The sequence below is a fragment of the Passer domesticus genome, chromosome 1 (assembly GCF_036417665.1).
Source record: "Passer domesticus isolate bPasDom1 chromosome 1, bPasDom1.hap1, whole genome shotgun sequence".
NCBI classification, from domain to species: domain Eukaryota; kingdom Metazoa; phylum Chordata; class Aves; order Passeriformes; family Passeridae; genus Passer; species Passer domesticus.
The window spans coordinates 30176398-30193767 of record NC_087474.1 but is presented as its reverse complement, the minus strand read 5'-3'; the positions used below and the strand labels follow the sequence as shown (position 1 = coordinate 30193767).

The following is a 17370-nucleotide window of genomic DNA, read 5'->3' as shown; positions in this document are numbered from 1 at the left end:
TTCTGACATGTTTTTCCTTTGTGTTGAGGCTCATGGAAAGAAGCTTTTCCAGTACCTCATCAAAAGCACAGCACATTGTCGTGTCCCCCTGTATCCTACTCTGGGCACTCACCTCAATTTGCTGAAAATAGGACACCAGGAGCCTAGAGGCACCTTTTATATGCCTGGATATCAGGTTCAATTTTCTGCAAGGCTCTTACTGCATATTTTGCTCATGCATCTTTAATCTACACCTGTCCAAAATAAAGTGTCACTATCCAGGCAGCACACTGACAGGCAATTTAGTTCCACAGTTAGATGTTCAAGACTGGATCCTGACACAGTGTCATCCACGTCAGTCTGTCATATCATTCCTAGACTAAAATAGCAGAAAAACCATGATACATATTTGCAACATATCCAGATGATTTGGGTGCTCAAAATCTGCTGTTAATATTAATTACAATAATAATTTCAAGAGCTTTAAAAGCTATGAGCAACTAAAACACTGGTCTTTCTCCGTGGGTGGTTTCCTTGATGTATTCTGCTTTACTCTGATGCTGTGAAGAGAGCACAGCTTTTGCAGGATTTTTTTATCACATCACTGGGCCAGATGAGACATTTAAATGTTGAAAGTCAAGAGGGATTTCTTCCTTGCCTGTGCTCAGCCCTTAAATTTGAAAATAATTATTTCTATGAAACATGTAACTCAGAAGTGCCTGATTGCCAATTGCTACGGAAGAACTGAAGAACTGCTTCACTACTTGACCTGAGTTTGATTGTCTGGAAAGTGGATCCTCTGCTTGTTTTTCTGGCTGGATAGTAGATGTGCTATTTTCTGTATATAACTGGAAAATCTGGAAGAGTGTTTCCAGAATCAAGTCTTTGGGACAGAGGAAGGATGTTTTTTTTTCCTTTTTGGTCATGCCCCAGTGACTCTGAGGCATGCAAAGGATTTCAGGTTGTGCTACCACTACTCTGTCCCCCACCACTACTTCCTGCCCTCAATGATCTCAGCTCATATCTATCCTGCTGAAAGCTGACTTGTGGCATTAACAAACTCAGACATGAGCCTTTCCCAGGGCAGGACATAATAAATACTATGCAGGGTTGGGAGCACTCTCTAAGCCAAGCCAGTGGGCAGATGTCTTCCCTTGCCACTGACAGGCAAGCTGCTCAGTTAAAGACCCAGTGTGATTCCTGCAAGCAGCCTGGATGTGAGAAAGAGTCTAGCTTAGTGGAAAGAAAAGAAGAAATCAGGGTAATGAAATATAGAGTACTTTGGAGGTATCATGTACTTAAAATCCTGTGATCACAGCTATAGTTCACAGGGATATAAATAGCTACCAGAGAATCCTGGTAGCTCCCACTTCTCTAGGCTGATTAAAAACTTTGATAGCTGAGGTTTCTGTGTCATCCTAGCAAACATTAAAAGTACTTAAGGAAAAGCAGCAGGGCTCTGGTTCACAGGCAGAATGTGATAGATACAGGCTTTGCCTTTCTCTGCAATGTTTAATACATTAATTTTGGTGACAGTGAAATGCTTGTGGCTCCCAGAAACAGAAATTTTGATTTGTAATGAAATTTCTAAAGTAAAGGTGCTCTTTACAGAGTACTTTCAACATCCACTTTGAAGGAAGAGATGTTGGCTTCAGTCAGTATTACAATATTACAATACTTGTAGTATTGTAATATTGTACTACTGTGCTTCCATAGCATGTACAAGTATACACACTAAGTGAGAATTCAGTGTGATTTTTAACAATTGATTTCACAGGTATAAGGACATCCATAGAAGAATCAGACTAATAAAGTTGCAATGTTTTCTCTTCTCATAAAAAAGAAAAAAATAATGCAATTTCATAGTGCAAAGTTGGATCCTTTAAATAATTTGTTAATGAGATTGTTATTTTCCATTTCCCGTTCTTGAAGAAGTTATTAATTAAAGTAAGTAGAAGGCAACAAGTTTCTTTTTTCCTGAAGCCTAAGAGAAACTGGAGTATTTCAGAGTGGTAACTAAAATCTAAGAGATAACATCAAAACTTAGCTACATAATTCTGAGGCTTCTGGAAAGTAATATTCCCAAATGTGAAGTTTACAACTGAAAATAAACACTTTGCCACTTATGCTTATAATAAGCAGTTTTAGAAGTGTAGATGTGTGGAAGGGAAGGATACTTGCTTTGTTGAGGGAGTATGTAGAATATAGCTATTTTTGTTTGCATAGTGTTCCCCAAACAGGCTGAAAAGCAGTCAGTTTTGGGTTGTGCAGACCTGAGCAGAGACTATAAAAACCCACGTGCAAAATAGTGGAAATGTACTGAGAGGATGACCCACTTCAACTCCCATTTTTGTTGTGCTGAGAATACCAGCTCTACCCTTTAGCTCCAGCTCAGGTGAAGCATTATAAGAGTGGTTGTGTCAGTTCCAAGCAGCCATGCAGACAAATGTTGGGTCTGCAGAAAGTCTGAGCCCTGAGTTCAGTGTGAATGGCTCTGCTGTTCCCAAAGGGTGATAAATTTTCAGAACATTGAAAAAGTAGGTACCAAACTTGGCAACTGTTTAACAACACAGTAAACTAGTAGATATATCTATTGAGAATTCCTTTCTATAATTACAGCCAAAATGGCAAGGTATTGGGTCATACTAAATCATTAATGTTTCTGATGAGTATTAGCATGCTAGGGGTTGAATACTTCCAATGCTGAACGTTAAAAGCCAATTTTATCTCTGTTAGAAGTGAGATACAGATGCATTTCCTTGCCTGGGTCACATGCAGCAGATAAAATATGTCAAAGGCCTCCTCACATCAGCTGAATGTTCCATTTGCTATGCTGTGCTGCCACTGCCTACAGCACAGCTCTGTCGTCAAAGATTAGTAACTTGGGTCCAAGAGCCTCTCATCGAACTCTGAGTTGAATAAAGCTGTTCTAGGCCTCAAGAGGCAAGGGAAAGTTAAAATATAGCTTATTACTGTAGCTAAAGTTTGTTTAAAAATATATTAGTCTGCTGAGAACGGGCAGTGGTTTATGTTTGTTGGTGATGCGCAGTCCTTCTGACACAGTCCCTCTTCTGTGTATTGCTGTCTCTTTAGAATTCCTTTTCTTCTCTCTATATAATAGAATTTAAATAATTCAGTGTACTCAGTATTTGGTTAGATGAGGAGCATTTTATTTAACATTATGATGCATTTACATTTCTCTTTTTTCAGAAAGAAAGTTGAAAGTCTAACAACTCAACATACATAAGCAGAAAGTTATTTTCCCCCATGAAAACCCAAAAATGAGCCTGAGGAATGAGACGCATCACCAACACCTGTGTCTATTTCTTGCTCTGACACTGTTAATGCATGAACGTCATCCTTGACACAAAGGCCATAAATCTTTTTTAATAAGAGTAGCATTGTCAGGGGAACATGTAGAAGTCTATGGGGAGATATGGCCACAGGAGAGCTCTGTTCTTAAAAAAAAACAACTACTTTTGAAGAAGGATTAAGGTAGAATGGAATATAAACTGCTAATGTTTTGGTATGGGATTTTGATACTTAAAAAAACAGACTGGAATGTGTTCTTTCTTATTTCTGAAGGCAAAGGCAGTGTATTTGCCTTTGGGCTTTTCTTATTTTCTTCATTACCACTGTTTTAGACACAGCATGATATGTTTTTTTTGGTAATGAGACTGGGAAAAAAAAAAAGTTGCCCTTGAATTTCAAAAAACCTGGAAGAAATTTCTGGAGGCATTTCATGCAGCAAAAATGCCGTCTGCAGCAAATCTGTCTCCTGACTTGAAACTGAGATTTCTACCCAAGAATTTCTTCTTCCTCTAGGGCATCTAGTGCATTTTTCTGCCTATGTAACAGTGCTGCCAGCAGTGCTCTGGGTGCTGAGTTCCATGCTCTTATGGGTCAAGCGAGCCCCAGCAGAAGGCACCTGGCTAACTGCTGCTTGCCCCACATCTCTCAGCAGTCACTCAGGTTCACTCACTGGTCACCTCCACAGATGATCTCTTCCCAACCTCTTCACTTATTCACTCCCTCCTGACTTCCCACTGTGAATTGACAAGCCATCAGTCAAATAATTCCTTGCACCATTAAGCACTTGTCAGTTTACATCTTTCTTATTCAGTTGCTACAGCAAATGAATAGCTTGGTCTCTGGTTCTTCCTATACACAGTTCCCTCTTTTTGCAGCAAAAGCTTTTTATACCTTTCCCTTTCAATGTTGATCAGTATACCTGTTTATCCCATATGCATCCACCTCACTTCTCTTGTGAATGATTGTTCTTCAGAATTTGTTCAAATAAGTTTCTAGTTAATAGGTTTGTGCTACCAAAAGTTTTGGGATGATATTTTATCACGGAATGTATGCATGGAAAAGAGTAAGCATTTGCTTTTCTAATTTTCTTTGTCATAGAAAGAAACTGGGGCTTTAGCCATTCCCAGCACTCAGGCTGGAACAGAGAAGAGGTAGGACCTGACCCTGTTATCAGCTGATGTAACCCTGTGCAGGAGGCGCATTGCCCAGTACCCAGGGGTGTGTGCACAGCTTGTCCCCAGCATTTCCCACATCCCTTGACATGCTGGCCGAATGCGGTCATCTTTTGCCCAGGAATGTTTATATATCCCCCCTTCTCTCATCCTCTGTTTGGCTGGCCAGAAGACGTGCCTCAATCACAAGGGAACCCTCATCATCCTGTCATACCAAGAAATGCTTTCATGGGGGTGGAGGATTATTTTTGAAAGTGGTTTTCCTTTTCAGTATCTGCCTTTTCTATTTCTATGCCAGGCTAGTGATGAACATTTTGAGGAATTCCCAGAGGGAACTTTAAGGAAATGGTTTATTCTATTTGCAGAAGTCCTTATTTTGTTTAAAAAACTTCCACATGCAGTCTTGTTGTCATGTCTCTTTCAATATAATCCCCCTGGGTAAAGAGATTGTTCTTCTTTTTCTCTTATTCTCTTCTTCTCCCTTCTCCATGAGTTTCCTATTTTAGCCCCTGTTAATTTGCTCTCTTATGCCCTTTTGTTATCTTTATTTACTGCCTCCCACTTTATGCAGCTACTGAAATAATTGTAGGTGTTTTAACTATTTAAAGAACTATTCTTAAATTCACCTGTGAATTATCAGTAAATTGTCTGTCGGAGATTAGTGCTGGCAACAAGCACACTGGTACTGTAAAATGAAGACTTAGTTTTTGTACATTTTTTCAGATTTTAGACCATGGATACTTTATGCTGGCATGATTAAACCTCCACAGTATGTATGTAGAAGCCAGAGATAATTATCTTGCATGTTTATACAATGTGTTCAGATTTTCAGCATTTTGAGATGCAGTAGCAAAGCAAAATATTTTTCCTTTGAAGGATTCTGTATATGTTATAAAATACCCTCACTTATCAGAGACAGAAGAAACAACGATATCTTTGTACAGATGTAGAATTCCAGATCTTGGAATTAATGGTACTGGAACTAAGGAATTTTAGTTTCCAGTTTTGTTCTGGTGGGGTAGTAGTAGCAGAAACCAGAATGTCTTGGCTTTGGAGGCTAGCTTTGCCTACTAGCTGAAATCAGGACGCCAAAGGCCAAAAAGAGGTTTCTGGTAACAAAGGAACCTGAAGTCTATACAGCCCTCGGAGGTGCTGGGTGACTGTTGAGCTTTGTCTGACCTCAGCCTTGCACGCTGCTTGTGTACAAAACAGCACCTGAACAGACTGCCATTAGCTGAAGGTACCTCTTGTGGTAAGAGCAACAAGTACCAATTTATATTTGCAGGGAAAAAAAGGAGATATCTTAAACCATGGCATTGGGCAATGAAAACAAACAGCTGGCTTCAGCTTTCTGGAACTGGAACTGAAAATTCCTTTTTCTTACAGCCACAGCAAAATGAGGCCCAATCTTTTTTTTTTTTTTTTCTTTATTTTAAATGTGATGGAAAGAGATCTACTTAGACTGCAATGTTTGCTGCAGTAGTAAGAGGCTGCATTATTTCAGGCTCCCAAACCAAGCTATTGTATTCCATGTATGGATCCAAAAAAGTGCTGGATTTTTTCCTTTCTCTTCCTTTCCCTTCCTTGTTTCTTTGTTTGTCCCATTTTTTTCTGCAGGTATCTTAATGTATCTGTTGATCATCAGCATTTATGTCTCACTACATATAGGATGTCTGAGAGGATTCTGGGAAAGTCACTAGATGATGTCTTGCTCTTTAGCACTAACTTGAAGAGCTTTTCTGTGCAAAAGATCTCTCATATTTTATTTCCTCCAGCTTCTGTTTCTGGGATACAGTAATTTCAGCATGTAGGATACTAAATGCTAGCTTGAAACTTCTGTAACTCCTCTTTCTATAGGAGACACAACAATTCCTGCTTTCTTCAGTATTAGGCAGTGTACCTTGAGAGGCTCGTCCTTCTGTTGCCTGCCTCAAAGGGGCTGCACCAAAATGAAACAGAACGTCTTGTAGCCAGAACAAGGAAGAAGAGAGACCTGAATATCCTCTCTTAAGCTGTTGCTATGATGGTGTGATCTATGAGGGAGGATACTTTAAGTCATTCTTGAACTGACTAGAAGGAAATCTGACCTGATCTTCTTTCAGAGAGGAATATAAGAAGAATAATAAAGCAGAAAGGGTTGAAAATACTTTCTATTAATTGGCATGGAAATTAACAGATATAGATCTTTCCCCTTAATGGTTCTACTAAAACTCACCTGAAAACAGGAGGTAGGATGTCTATTTTATTTTTAAAATAATATTTTATTGAAGACCTGAGTGGAAATTTTTGTGTAATTGGCTCAGTTCCAATTGCAAGATACTTAAATTTGTGAGTTACTGGACTCCATTATGGGCTGGGGTATCACATTGTACTGCAGCTGTAGCATCTGTTGGGTTTGATGCACATACAATCATAAGACTCAGGATTGTGATGCTCTTGGGCAGAGCTCATAAATTTACTCATAATCTAACCTTCACTTTTTTTTTCATGTCACACTACAGGAACAAGCTCAATTATTCAACAGATTCCCCTTTTTTAAATTGCATACTTGCTGATGTTTCATATGCTTAACTGTCTTCTAGGAGGAGAATTCTTCCAGCAGTGGAACAGATTCCCTAAGCAGTGGAGAGATTCCACGAAGCCGGTCAGAGGGGACTTTGATTGATGTGGATGACCGGACACCTTCAGACACCTACAGTATGGCTCTTCTGCTATTTTCTGTGCTAAGGCTCTCCAGCTAAAGTCTTTATTTCTGCAAAACTCTGGGTCAGGCAGGTTGTGAGGAAGAGCTGAAATCCTTAATGTTACATTAACAAATGCTACTGAGTAAGTTTAGTGGGGGTCAGGGTGGGGAAGAGAGGAGGAAGTTCTTAGCCATACTAGATTAATTTAGGGTTTTAAGAGCATGAAGGCGGTTCAATTTTGAAGTTAGCTCAATTTAAAAACTGGAGTCTTGGCAAAGTTGATTTAATCTCCTTGCTATTTTAACCCCAAAGTTGAGAAAATTTTGCCCTCCACAAGGTAGGTGTTCTCTTAGCTTTGTGTCCAGTAGCAGATATAACAGCAAGCTTGGCACTTGCTGTGTAAGTTGTGGAGCAGGAATTATGTCTTTGCTGACATGCTGCACCCCAGTAATTGTGCTGTTGTGCTTTCTCATGCTCTTGGCATGAGAAAGCGTCTGTCCTAGTGACTCAGGCTCTGACAGAGTCTTCTGCTTATATTTTTCCTGTAGAAACATGCCCTTTAGGATGGGGAAAAACCTCAAACAAAACCCTTATGTTTATTTTGGGCTTAATTAATCTATAATTTTAGCATGCAGTACTGATCTGACTGTAATAACATCACAGCACAAGGAAAGATTTTGGCCTATGGGCCAAATCTTTTCAGCGGCGCTTGAACAGCATGTCTCCCTCTGGTGACCCTGGTTAAAACAAAGTGCTCGAGGAAGAGGAGGCTGCCACTGGGCTCAATCCCCCTGGCAGCTCACCTGGAAGGTTTTTGTCAAGACAATATTAGAGCTTTGTAGATAGGCAGCTGGCAAACCGGTAAATTCCACCTTGGTTCTTCCAAACTGGGAATTTTCTGGAACCATGGAAAGATGTCAAGATGTCACAGTTTTGGCTTTTTATTACAATTTGAAAGAGGAAACAACAAGAGAAGTTCTATATTTTTTTAATTTTTTAAAAAATTTTTTAGTTTCTGTGGCTGTATGCACTGTCATGCTTGCATTTTTGAGCAGTATAGATTAACCTTAGAAATGGAAAGTACTATGGAAGGTGTAATAATGTAAGCTATGGATATGGTGAAAAAATTAGAAATAATTCCTCTAAAATTTAAACTCTTTGCAAGAATATATAAAGAAGGGATGGTATAGCCTGTATATATAGAAAAAATGGCAAAATGAAGTAATAGAAGCCCTTAGCACAAAAAGTTGCAGATATTCCTTTGCAAGAAGGGTGAGTTGCAATCAACCGTAAACCAGCTTCTCTGAACAATTCTTAATATAAAATGTAAGGATATCTCTTCTTCAGAAAAAATAAGTATTACTGCTAATAATGAGCATTTTTATTAAAACATATTATTATTTACATATGTTTTTATTAAAACATACATAAATATCACTTATGCATCACTTATTGATTTGTCTATTTAAATGCAATCTTAGAAAATTAGTAGTCACACAAACATTTCTCTCCAAACTTCAAGTTGGACAAAGTCTCATAAATTATATCAATGATTGGTTTCTTATGGAAGGCTAGCATTAAAAATTCCACACACACAGAGAAAAATTGTAAGAGTGCTGTTATCAATTAAATGCACATGCACTAACATGAAAAGGAATCTTGAATAGTGCATTTATCTGTACAGTCTGTGGTGTTTGAAAAATGAAACTGTAGTTGTTTAATCTTTGCAAAGAGACAGACACAAAGGAAAGAAGCCCACAGCGTTTTGTAAGAGGCCAAAGATTAATGGAATATAATGGTTTGAACCTTATGGAACTTTATAATTCTCTTTGCCAATTAATAATCACAAGAGTTGATAATGATCAACACCTCAAAGAAGATGCTTTACATCCTTCAACACCAGTTTGTTTTTCAGCACTAATTTGTTAGCAGTCTTTCTATTAAGTAAGATTCTTAATTAAATCAACATTGATACTGTTTAAAAACAAGAAGGAGAAATACAGAAATTATATATGTGTATTTGAGCAAGAAAATTTAATCACCTCTTAGTTTAACAAACTATCAGTTGGACATGAATGGAACTTCTCAAGTCTCTGTGCTTCAGGAAATGCTTCTTTTTTCTCTTAAACAGATGCCAATGAAAGTAAACTGGATTTGGATATTGACTGGCCTGGTGTATTCAAACATGCCCAATCTGTTTCCAAGACTAATCCTTTCTGGAATGAACTGTCAGGATCCAACCCTTTTGTACATGACATAGCTGCTTCCAATAGAAATGAAAATAATAAGCGTCTTTCCATCTTAAAGGAAAAATCTTATTTGTTCTCTAAGATTTCAAGCAATAGGGACTCTTTGGATTCCTCAGGTGATGAGCTAGATATTGACTGTCTCCTGAGAAAGACTTCAACAAGAAGATCTGGACGATCCAAAAGTGTCTCTGACTTCCTGGATATAGTTGATAACCAAAGATTTAATCCTCACAAGACAGACCCTCAAAAAACTACAGCTTCTGATATGATATGGCTTCAGAATGACCGTGAAGCGTACAAGATGGCTTGGCTGAGCCACCGACAGCTCACCCGGTCCTGCCTGGATTTAGAAGCCATGAGCCACAGCCCTGGGTGGGCACAAACGCAAGCTACAGACATTCATGTAGTTTGTAAACTGAGTCATGAAGGGGGCTCAGTACAGCTACCTGACTCAGATATCAACATTCATGTCCCTGTGGGTCATGTATTACCAGGAGAATTCCAAGAAGTTGGTTTAAAGGCTATCCTTAACCCTCCATTGTCATGCAACAATGAGCTGTCCAGCACAGTAAGTCCCCTGATAGAACTTACACTGAGCAACCTCAACACAAGCGAAGCCATTTTCCTAGAAGTGAAAGTTGCAGCTAAAGTGAAGAGTGATCCACTCAGCCAAGTTATGAGTGATATTGTGTGTTTTTTTAGTCTCAACAAAGAAGGACCTTTTAAGAAACTAGAGAATTGCTATATTTATCAAGACACCATACAAGTGAAGCTAACAGACCTAAGTCATGTGATGTATGCAGTGATTGCCGTACAAGCAAGCAAAATCCAGCCTCCAGCAACTAATGTATGGGACTATGTCCATAGAACAGTCTCAGTTGGAATTTACGGTCCCAAATATATTCATCCATCTTTTACAGCAGTTTTTACAGTCTTTGGTCATAACTACATTCCAGGAAAACTCACGATTTGTGATATAAAAAAAGGGGGGAAAAGTATGCCTCCTGTGGTGTTTCAGCTGTGGGGAAAGCATACATTTCTGCTTGAAAAACCACAAGACCTAAACATTTCTTTGATATCCTGTGATCCAGACTTTCAAGTAAAAATGGAAGATCAAAGCAAATATATTAAAAAGGAGGAGTTGAAAACTGGTGAAATGGTCCGCCAACAATTCCTGTTTTCCATGCTTGGATGCAGGGAGATGCATTTCTTTGTTTTCCTTGTTCAGATTAAGATCTTGAAAAGTAGCCAAGTAACACAGTTCCATGTTACGACTCCTGATCCAGCTCCAAAATTAAGTGGAATTATTAATAGGCCAAAGCGCCTACAAAGCCGCAAAGAAATCAAGTCTGCGCCATGGCTTTTGATACCAACAATAAACTATCCAAAGTTTCAAGACAAAACTTTGAGTGTCAATACTTATGGAGTGGCTTTGAAAACTGTGTTACGTCAGAATAAGATTGACTATTTGCTGGAATATTTTAAAGGAGACACAATAGCACTGCTTGGTGAAGACAAAGTTAAAGCCATTGGACAAACTAAAATCAAAGAGTGGTATGTGGGAGTTCTCAGAAGAAAGATTGGTCTTGTACATTGCAAAAACATTAAAGTTATTTCTAAAGAGCAAGCTATGAACACTGCTGATAGTGAGCTAACAACCAGGAATCTTGTTGAACAAATTGCATTGCCATTCAAAAAACTGACTTATATCTACTCAGTAGTTCTGTCTACAGTATCAGAGAGTGTTTATGACTGGAGAGCTTTAGCTGAGGTGTTGGGATACTCACATATGTCTTTGGATGACTTTAATGAGGCACATATTGATAAGGAATCAGAAAGAGTTGCGCATGTTGTGAAAAAGATGAAGCAAGACTGCCATGCTAACAAAAAAAAAAGACTATTTCTTTATGAACTCATTGTTGTAAGTATTGCATGAGCTAACTGGCTTGTTGGGAATGTATTGACAAGAAACTACTCATTAATAATGTAGAAACAAGAAAACGTGGTTTTGTATCCTTGCAGGATTTATAAACCTGAATATATTACTAAAAGTTATAGTGGAATATATTTGGACGTATTTTCCAATAGGTGGAAAATACATCCAAACTCTCATGAAGAATAATACTTTGATCAATTCATTCTGAACAGTCTTCTGTTAATTCTGCATGAACTGTCTTCATTTAGTAGGTTGACTAAGATGACTTTTCTGGTTTTTAAATAACCATGATTGAAATTGTTTTGTCATTTGTCTTGGTAAATTGCTTTCCTGAGAAATTCACATTCCTGTTGTGAAGTATTAAGTAACATTACTATACTGTGGGAATTCTACCATACATACATAGACATAGATAGATAGAATCTATATCTATCTATATCTAATCTATATCTATATCTATATGCCTTTATCTATATGTTTATATCTGTATATATATGCATAGATATTTGTCTATGATAAATTGTGTCTAGCTTAGCTTTCTATGATTAAAACGGACATCTCGATTCAAATGTTGAGGGCAAGATTTTCTATCCACACCTTACAAGTTCATAGTCAATCCTGTAGTGGCCTAACAAGGATATTATAAGTATTTCAGTGTGTATTTTCATGGAACTCATTTGTAAGCTGTTGGACAACTTCCATGTGACTAAATGCTGACAAATGTGAATCAAGAGTTTATTCTAATTACTTCCAGGTAATAAGTCGTACTGTTAACAATCCTAATTTACTTACTGATCTGTGTGCAAATTAATTTGAATTTAATGGTCACTTCATACTCTCCTTGGCTCCTACAGAAAAGTTGACCAACCTATTAAGAGACAGAAGATAATTAAATTTCTGATATGAAATAAAATATTACAAAAATGGATGTTTAAAAACTCACATTGTAGCTATTAATCTAAAGCCTTTTGACTATCCTGAACTGTAAACCTCAGCTGAGTTTACTTCTCAAAACTTATCCATCCCCTTTGAAGTGTTGACAGAAATTTCAGCAGGATTCAGAAAGTTTTGGTTGCAGTGGCCATTTACAATTCTTAAGAGTATATCAAACTTTGTGGAATAAAACTGAGCCAGTATGACGTACAGCAAAGTCTCTCATGTCTCTTTACAAAAAGGAGAGGGGGTCCTAAAAATTGTGAAAATTGTCCAAAATTTTAACTGAATAGAGTGAAACACATTTAATTATGCTCCACTTTTTGTCTGAAAAACAGACAAAAAGTGGAGCATAATTAAATTAAGCTTACAGAATCATAGAGCAGCTTGCGTTGGAAAGGACCTTAAAGATCATCTCATTCCAACCACCCTGTCATAGGCAGGACACATTTCACTAGCCCGCATTGCTCAATGTTCGGTTTTGTGAGATTTATGCATTTTTGCTAAGATGTGCCAACAGAGGTTCTTGTCTGTGTAGAGCTAGATATAAGTCTAGATGTCACCCATATAAATTTTCTACCCAAAAATTTTGGGCAGAATTTCCAGGTACACCTTTTAAGAAATCTCAATTTTTTGTGTTTTATAGGGTTTGTGCTTATCAGAGCAAGCACAAATTGAACAACTTTGTCTCCATTTTAGAGGAATTTTGTACAATACTCACTACTCTGTCTACCAAAGTTCTATTGTTTGCTGTGAAGATTTTACTGGTTAATACTTTAAAATTTACTACATGTATGTCTGATTTATGCAGAAATGCTTGATATTTCAGTAAAAATCAGTACCAAAAACAACAAGGAAAATTTCTGTATTTTGCTCTTGATCTTTCCCTGAAAACCTCAACAGTTTCAGTGGAATATTTTGATGTTAATTGAGGAGAAGGAAAAAACCCAACATTTATTTTTCCCACTAGCTCTTATCTGAACAAATAAAGAAAAATGCAACATATCTACATTTCAAGGTTATACTCCTTCAACGATTTTAATTTAAGTGTCTTTAAATGCTCTTTTGGCAAGGAAGAGGGAAAGGTTTAATATTTGCATTTCTCCTTAATGGTCAAAAAATTATTAGTTCTACGGGAGGAGTAAATCAAAAGATGCTGGCCAATTTGTAATTTTCCAAATAAAGCCCTAGATTAAGGACCACACCTTAGTATAATAGTGCTGTAACTTAATTTTGAAGTTTCATGTCATACTTCTGAGAAGCTAATTTTTTTTTTGTCCCAAATATTTTTGTTGGAGAAGTATGATTTCTTTCAGGATCTGTAAGCTTGGCAGGACCCACTTGACACTGGAATGCTGAAGCAGCTGAATGCCAACTTGATTTTTTTTTCTAAAGCTCGTGGGCATTTTTCTTCTGAAAGCATTGGCAGCACCATTTTGTAGGAAAAAAACCCCACATATTTGTAAGAACACAAAAGTAAAAAAAGTCTTCCTATTTATGTAGAGATACATAAAAATGCTATAAAATTAAATTTAAATGTTCTGTTTGTAATTACTGGTGAGAAGGATCACTAATGCAAATCATTGTTGCAGGCACTTTTGAAAATAGATTGCCAGGGATTAGTGGCACGTCTTACCCAGGACACCATCATCCTGACTTCAGCTGTGAAGCTTGGCAAAAGCTGGCGGGAGCTTGCAGAGAAACTAGCCCGCCTCACAAAGCAGCAAATAGAGGCTTACGAAGCGCCCCACCACGGGAAAAATGGAGAAGTAGCTCTGGAGGTAAGGGGCTGGTGTAACAGTGCATGGACATTTCCTCCTCTGCACAAACACAGCCAGGGACCTTCCTCCTTCCTGGTTTTGCAGGCTTGTTTCCTTTTGCACTGATCAGTGAAGGTCTCAGTTCCTGTCTTGAGCTTCAGGGCTAGGTTCAATCCCTTTTTTGTTGTCCTGTCCACTTGTTAACCTCAATCTCACCTCTGCTGTTGTTTCAGAGACAGTGAGGAGGACCAGCCGGTCCTTGCAGGAGCCACTTCTAATCACACTCTGTACAGCTTTTGCTATTTTCGCAAAAAAGGAGCTGACTTCTATCATTAACACTTTTCTGTGCCAGTGTAACTTTTTTATCATTTAGCTTAAGGAGCATGAGAAGAGGCTGGAAGCCCTGACACCAATTTTACTCCTAATATATGAATGTGGCAAATCTATGCTTTAAGTTTATAATTTGTCATGTAGATAATGATTTTTTTTTCTTTGTAAAGCATTTTTCTTGTACAGAAGTTTGAGCTTTGTAAAAGTCAATTTCTCCTCTCAGATGTATTTTAGTACATACAGATCTAAGGAGCAATTTAGGTGCCTAATTAAATCTCTAGTGCCATTTGAGGTGACCAGAGATACTTGTGGCATCTATGCAATGTCAGATATGCCCAGACTTGGGGTGGACACTTGTCCATATTTCTGAGCTGAGGGTCAGCCTCTGCTCCTGGCACGCTTTTCCCTGGGCAGCCAAGTTACTTCCTGCCCTTCTCTCCTCTAACACCAAAGCATGCAGTAGCTCCATTCTTTCCCACAGAGTTATGTGTCAATGATTTCCAGGTTCCAGACTGGTTTTTACTCTGAAAATCCCTTTTTCACGAGCATTGGTGAATGATCTTTCTGACTTGACAACTTACATTCAGGCTTGACTCTCCCTCTGCCTATACCATCATCTCCTGATTATTGCAGGAAACGTACATCATCCAGACTGCATTCCCTCTTCCTCACCTCTTAGTGCCAAAGGAATTGCTATTTCCCATTCACAGGTTCACAACTCAAGTTATTTTTTTGTTTGTTTTTCTATTTTCCTGTAGCTGATTCTACTTATTCCCTGCCAACCCTTTCTTTTCCATTCCTTTCCACTATCTGAATACAGTGCATCTGTCATCTTGTTTTCATTTGCTTGGTGATAACTATCAAGATATTTCTGCTCTAATCATGAACTACTACCACCTCTTATTCCTTTTGAATGCTCTGTCCTCCCTCCCTCCTTCTCCAATCAATGTTTGATCAAAGTTCTATGTGTTTGCTCATGTGCTTCAGCACTTTTCAACAAAATTATCTCCATAATTGTATAATTGTTGTTTGCAATCACTGCCTCCTTCTCAGATCCAGTTTTTCTCTTTGAGCTACTTTGTGTATTTTTTGTTTTCTTTTCTGGGTACTTCAGTCTGAAAGTACCTTCCTCCAATTTTTTTCTCATAAAATTATCAGCCTTTCCAATCCCACATCTACTCTCTTGCTTTTTTTTTCTTTTTTCCTGTTAGGCAGTAGTTTGTCTGATTTCCTGCACTTTTGTTCTAGTTACTAAGCTTTCTGTGTTTGGCTAACAAATCCCCAGCTTTCTACAGAAGAAATTATTGACATGAACAATATACAACTCTGCTGATCTCCATGTTATTTGGGAATGTTTCCCCTTTGCTGATAGACAGTAGTAATAAAACAGTCTTATAACTGTTTTTCCAGCATCATGCCTATTTATTTTTATATTAAGAAAATTTTTAAATAAACACTTTACTTTGAATGGGTTTTGATTTTTCGTGAAGTCCATCTTCTATGCCATACACTCTACTCATTTGTTTTCAAGAGTTTTTTGTATTTTTTTAATGGCAAACCACCCATAAAATTCTCTGCCTTTCAGTGACAATGTCTGCTGACAAAACATAGTGCATTCAAATTCATCATAATTAGAAGTTTATAATACAGTACACTCTATTTTTTTAGTGAACATTCAACAAGCAATAAAAGATCAAAATTTTGCTGTATTTATGTCTTTTCTCAAGGATTACATTTGACCTATGGAGGACTTAGATTAAAGAAAAAAAAAAAAAAAAAAAAAAAAAACCAACCAAAAAAACCCAAAAAAACACCACAAAAAACCCCCCCAAAAAACCAAACAAAAAACCCCAAAAACTGTTGTGCATGATTAGAGGAAACCAAAGTTTGTATTTAAGGATATTTCAGCCAATTGTCTTATTACAAAGTCAGACTGACCTTCAGCATAAGTCAAAGCATAACATCTTTTCCTATTTGTTGTTTTTGCACATTCTAGTGAAGACAGAAGACTGTACCCTCATTCTCTAAATATCCTGGTTTAACAGGAATGTAAGAAAATGAAGAAAGAGACCCAGAAAGAGCATAGCCAGTTACACAATTTCAGGAGATACCAGCTTCTCTTTTTGGCTACTTTGGCTATCAAGCTAAAAAGAATACTGAAAATTTCTGGTTCCAACATAAATACAACAGTAGTGAATTGCTTTAGTTCATTAAAATATAATATATACAGTAGTACATAAAAAACTATTTTCAACTTAGGCTCCCTAAAAAACCCCAAAAGAATTCATCAATCTCCCTCTTCCCACCTACCACCAATGTACTTTTCTCCTTCTGTAACCTTATGGTTATGACTTAAGATAGATTTGCTTAAAGGAAAAATTAGGCACCATTCATTTGGAAAAATTATTATCCCTTTCTCTACTGTAGACCTAAAATGAGAAAATTCACTGAAAGCACAAGCAATTTTTTATTACTTAAACTCAAGGTAGAAACTAGACTAATCAGACTGTGAGACACTAAGTTTAGACTAGACTAGACTAATGAGACTATGGGGCTGTAAGTCTAATGTTTTTGGGATTTATTTCCATTTGTGTATGGCAGCAGAATTTGATGGAAATGTTTACAGAAACAAATGACAGAATCTGTCTTGGGTAAGCTGCTTTTCTCCAAAAATATGGAGAAAAGTACAGAACTATGAGCAAAGAAATTCTCCTCCTACTCACTTCCTCCAGGGATCAAGTAAATAAAGCTTAAATTAAGGAAGTAAAGCTTTATGTTGTGTACTGTTTGTAAATTAATAAGATAATATTGAGGAAATAAGCAATTTCCTTCAGAACCATAAAAACTGGGTTTTTTTTGATAAAAGAGGAAAAGATAAAAAACCCCTCAATTTCCAGATCATTTGTGTGTGTGTGTAAATGTGCAGCCATCAGTCCATATACATTTATTACTATGCATAGGTATGTTCCTGTTAAAACAGTGAATGACAGAACCTTTTAGGAGAGTCATGGATTT

General features: G+C 37.4%; 1 protein-coding gene across 1 annotated transcript in view; it reads left to right on the top strand.

The window, feature by feature from the left end:
- MACC1 (MET transcriptional regulator MACC1) overlaps window positions 1-17370 on the top strand; it is a 36944-nt gene that overhangs the window by 12459 nt on the left and 7115 nt on the right. Inside the window, exons 2-4 of the mRNA XM_064411837.1 lie at window positions 7046-7160; window positions 9279-11317; window positions 13858-14046. Coding sequence (XP_064267907.1) covers window positions 7046-7160; window positions 9279-11317; window positions 13858-14046 — 2343 coding nt within the window. The remainder of the gene's footprint in view (window positions 1-7045; window positions 7161-9278; window positions 11318-13857; window positions 14047-17370) is intronic.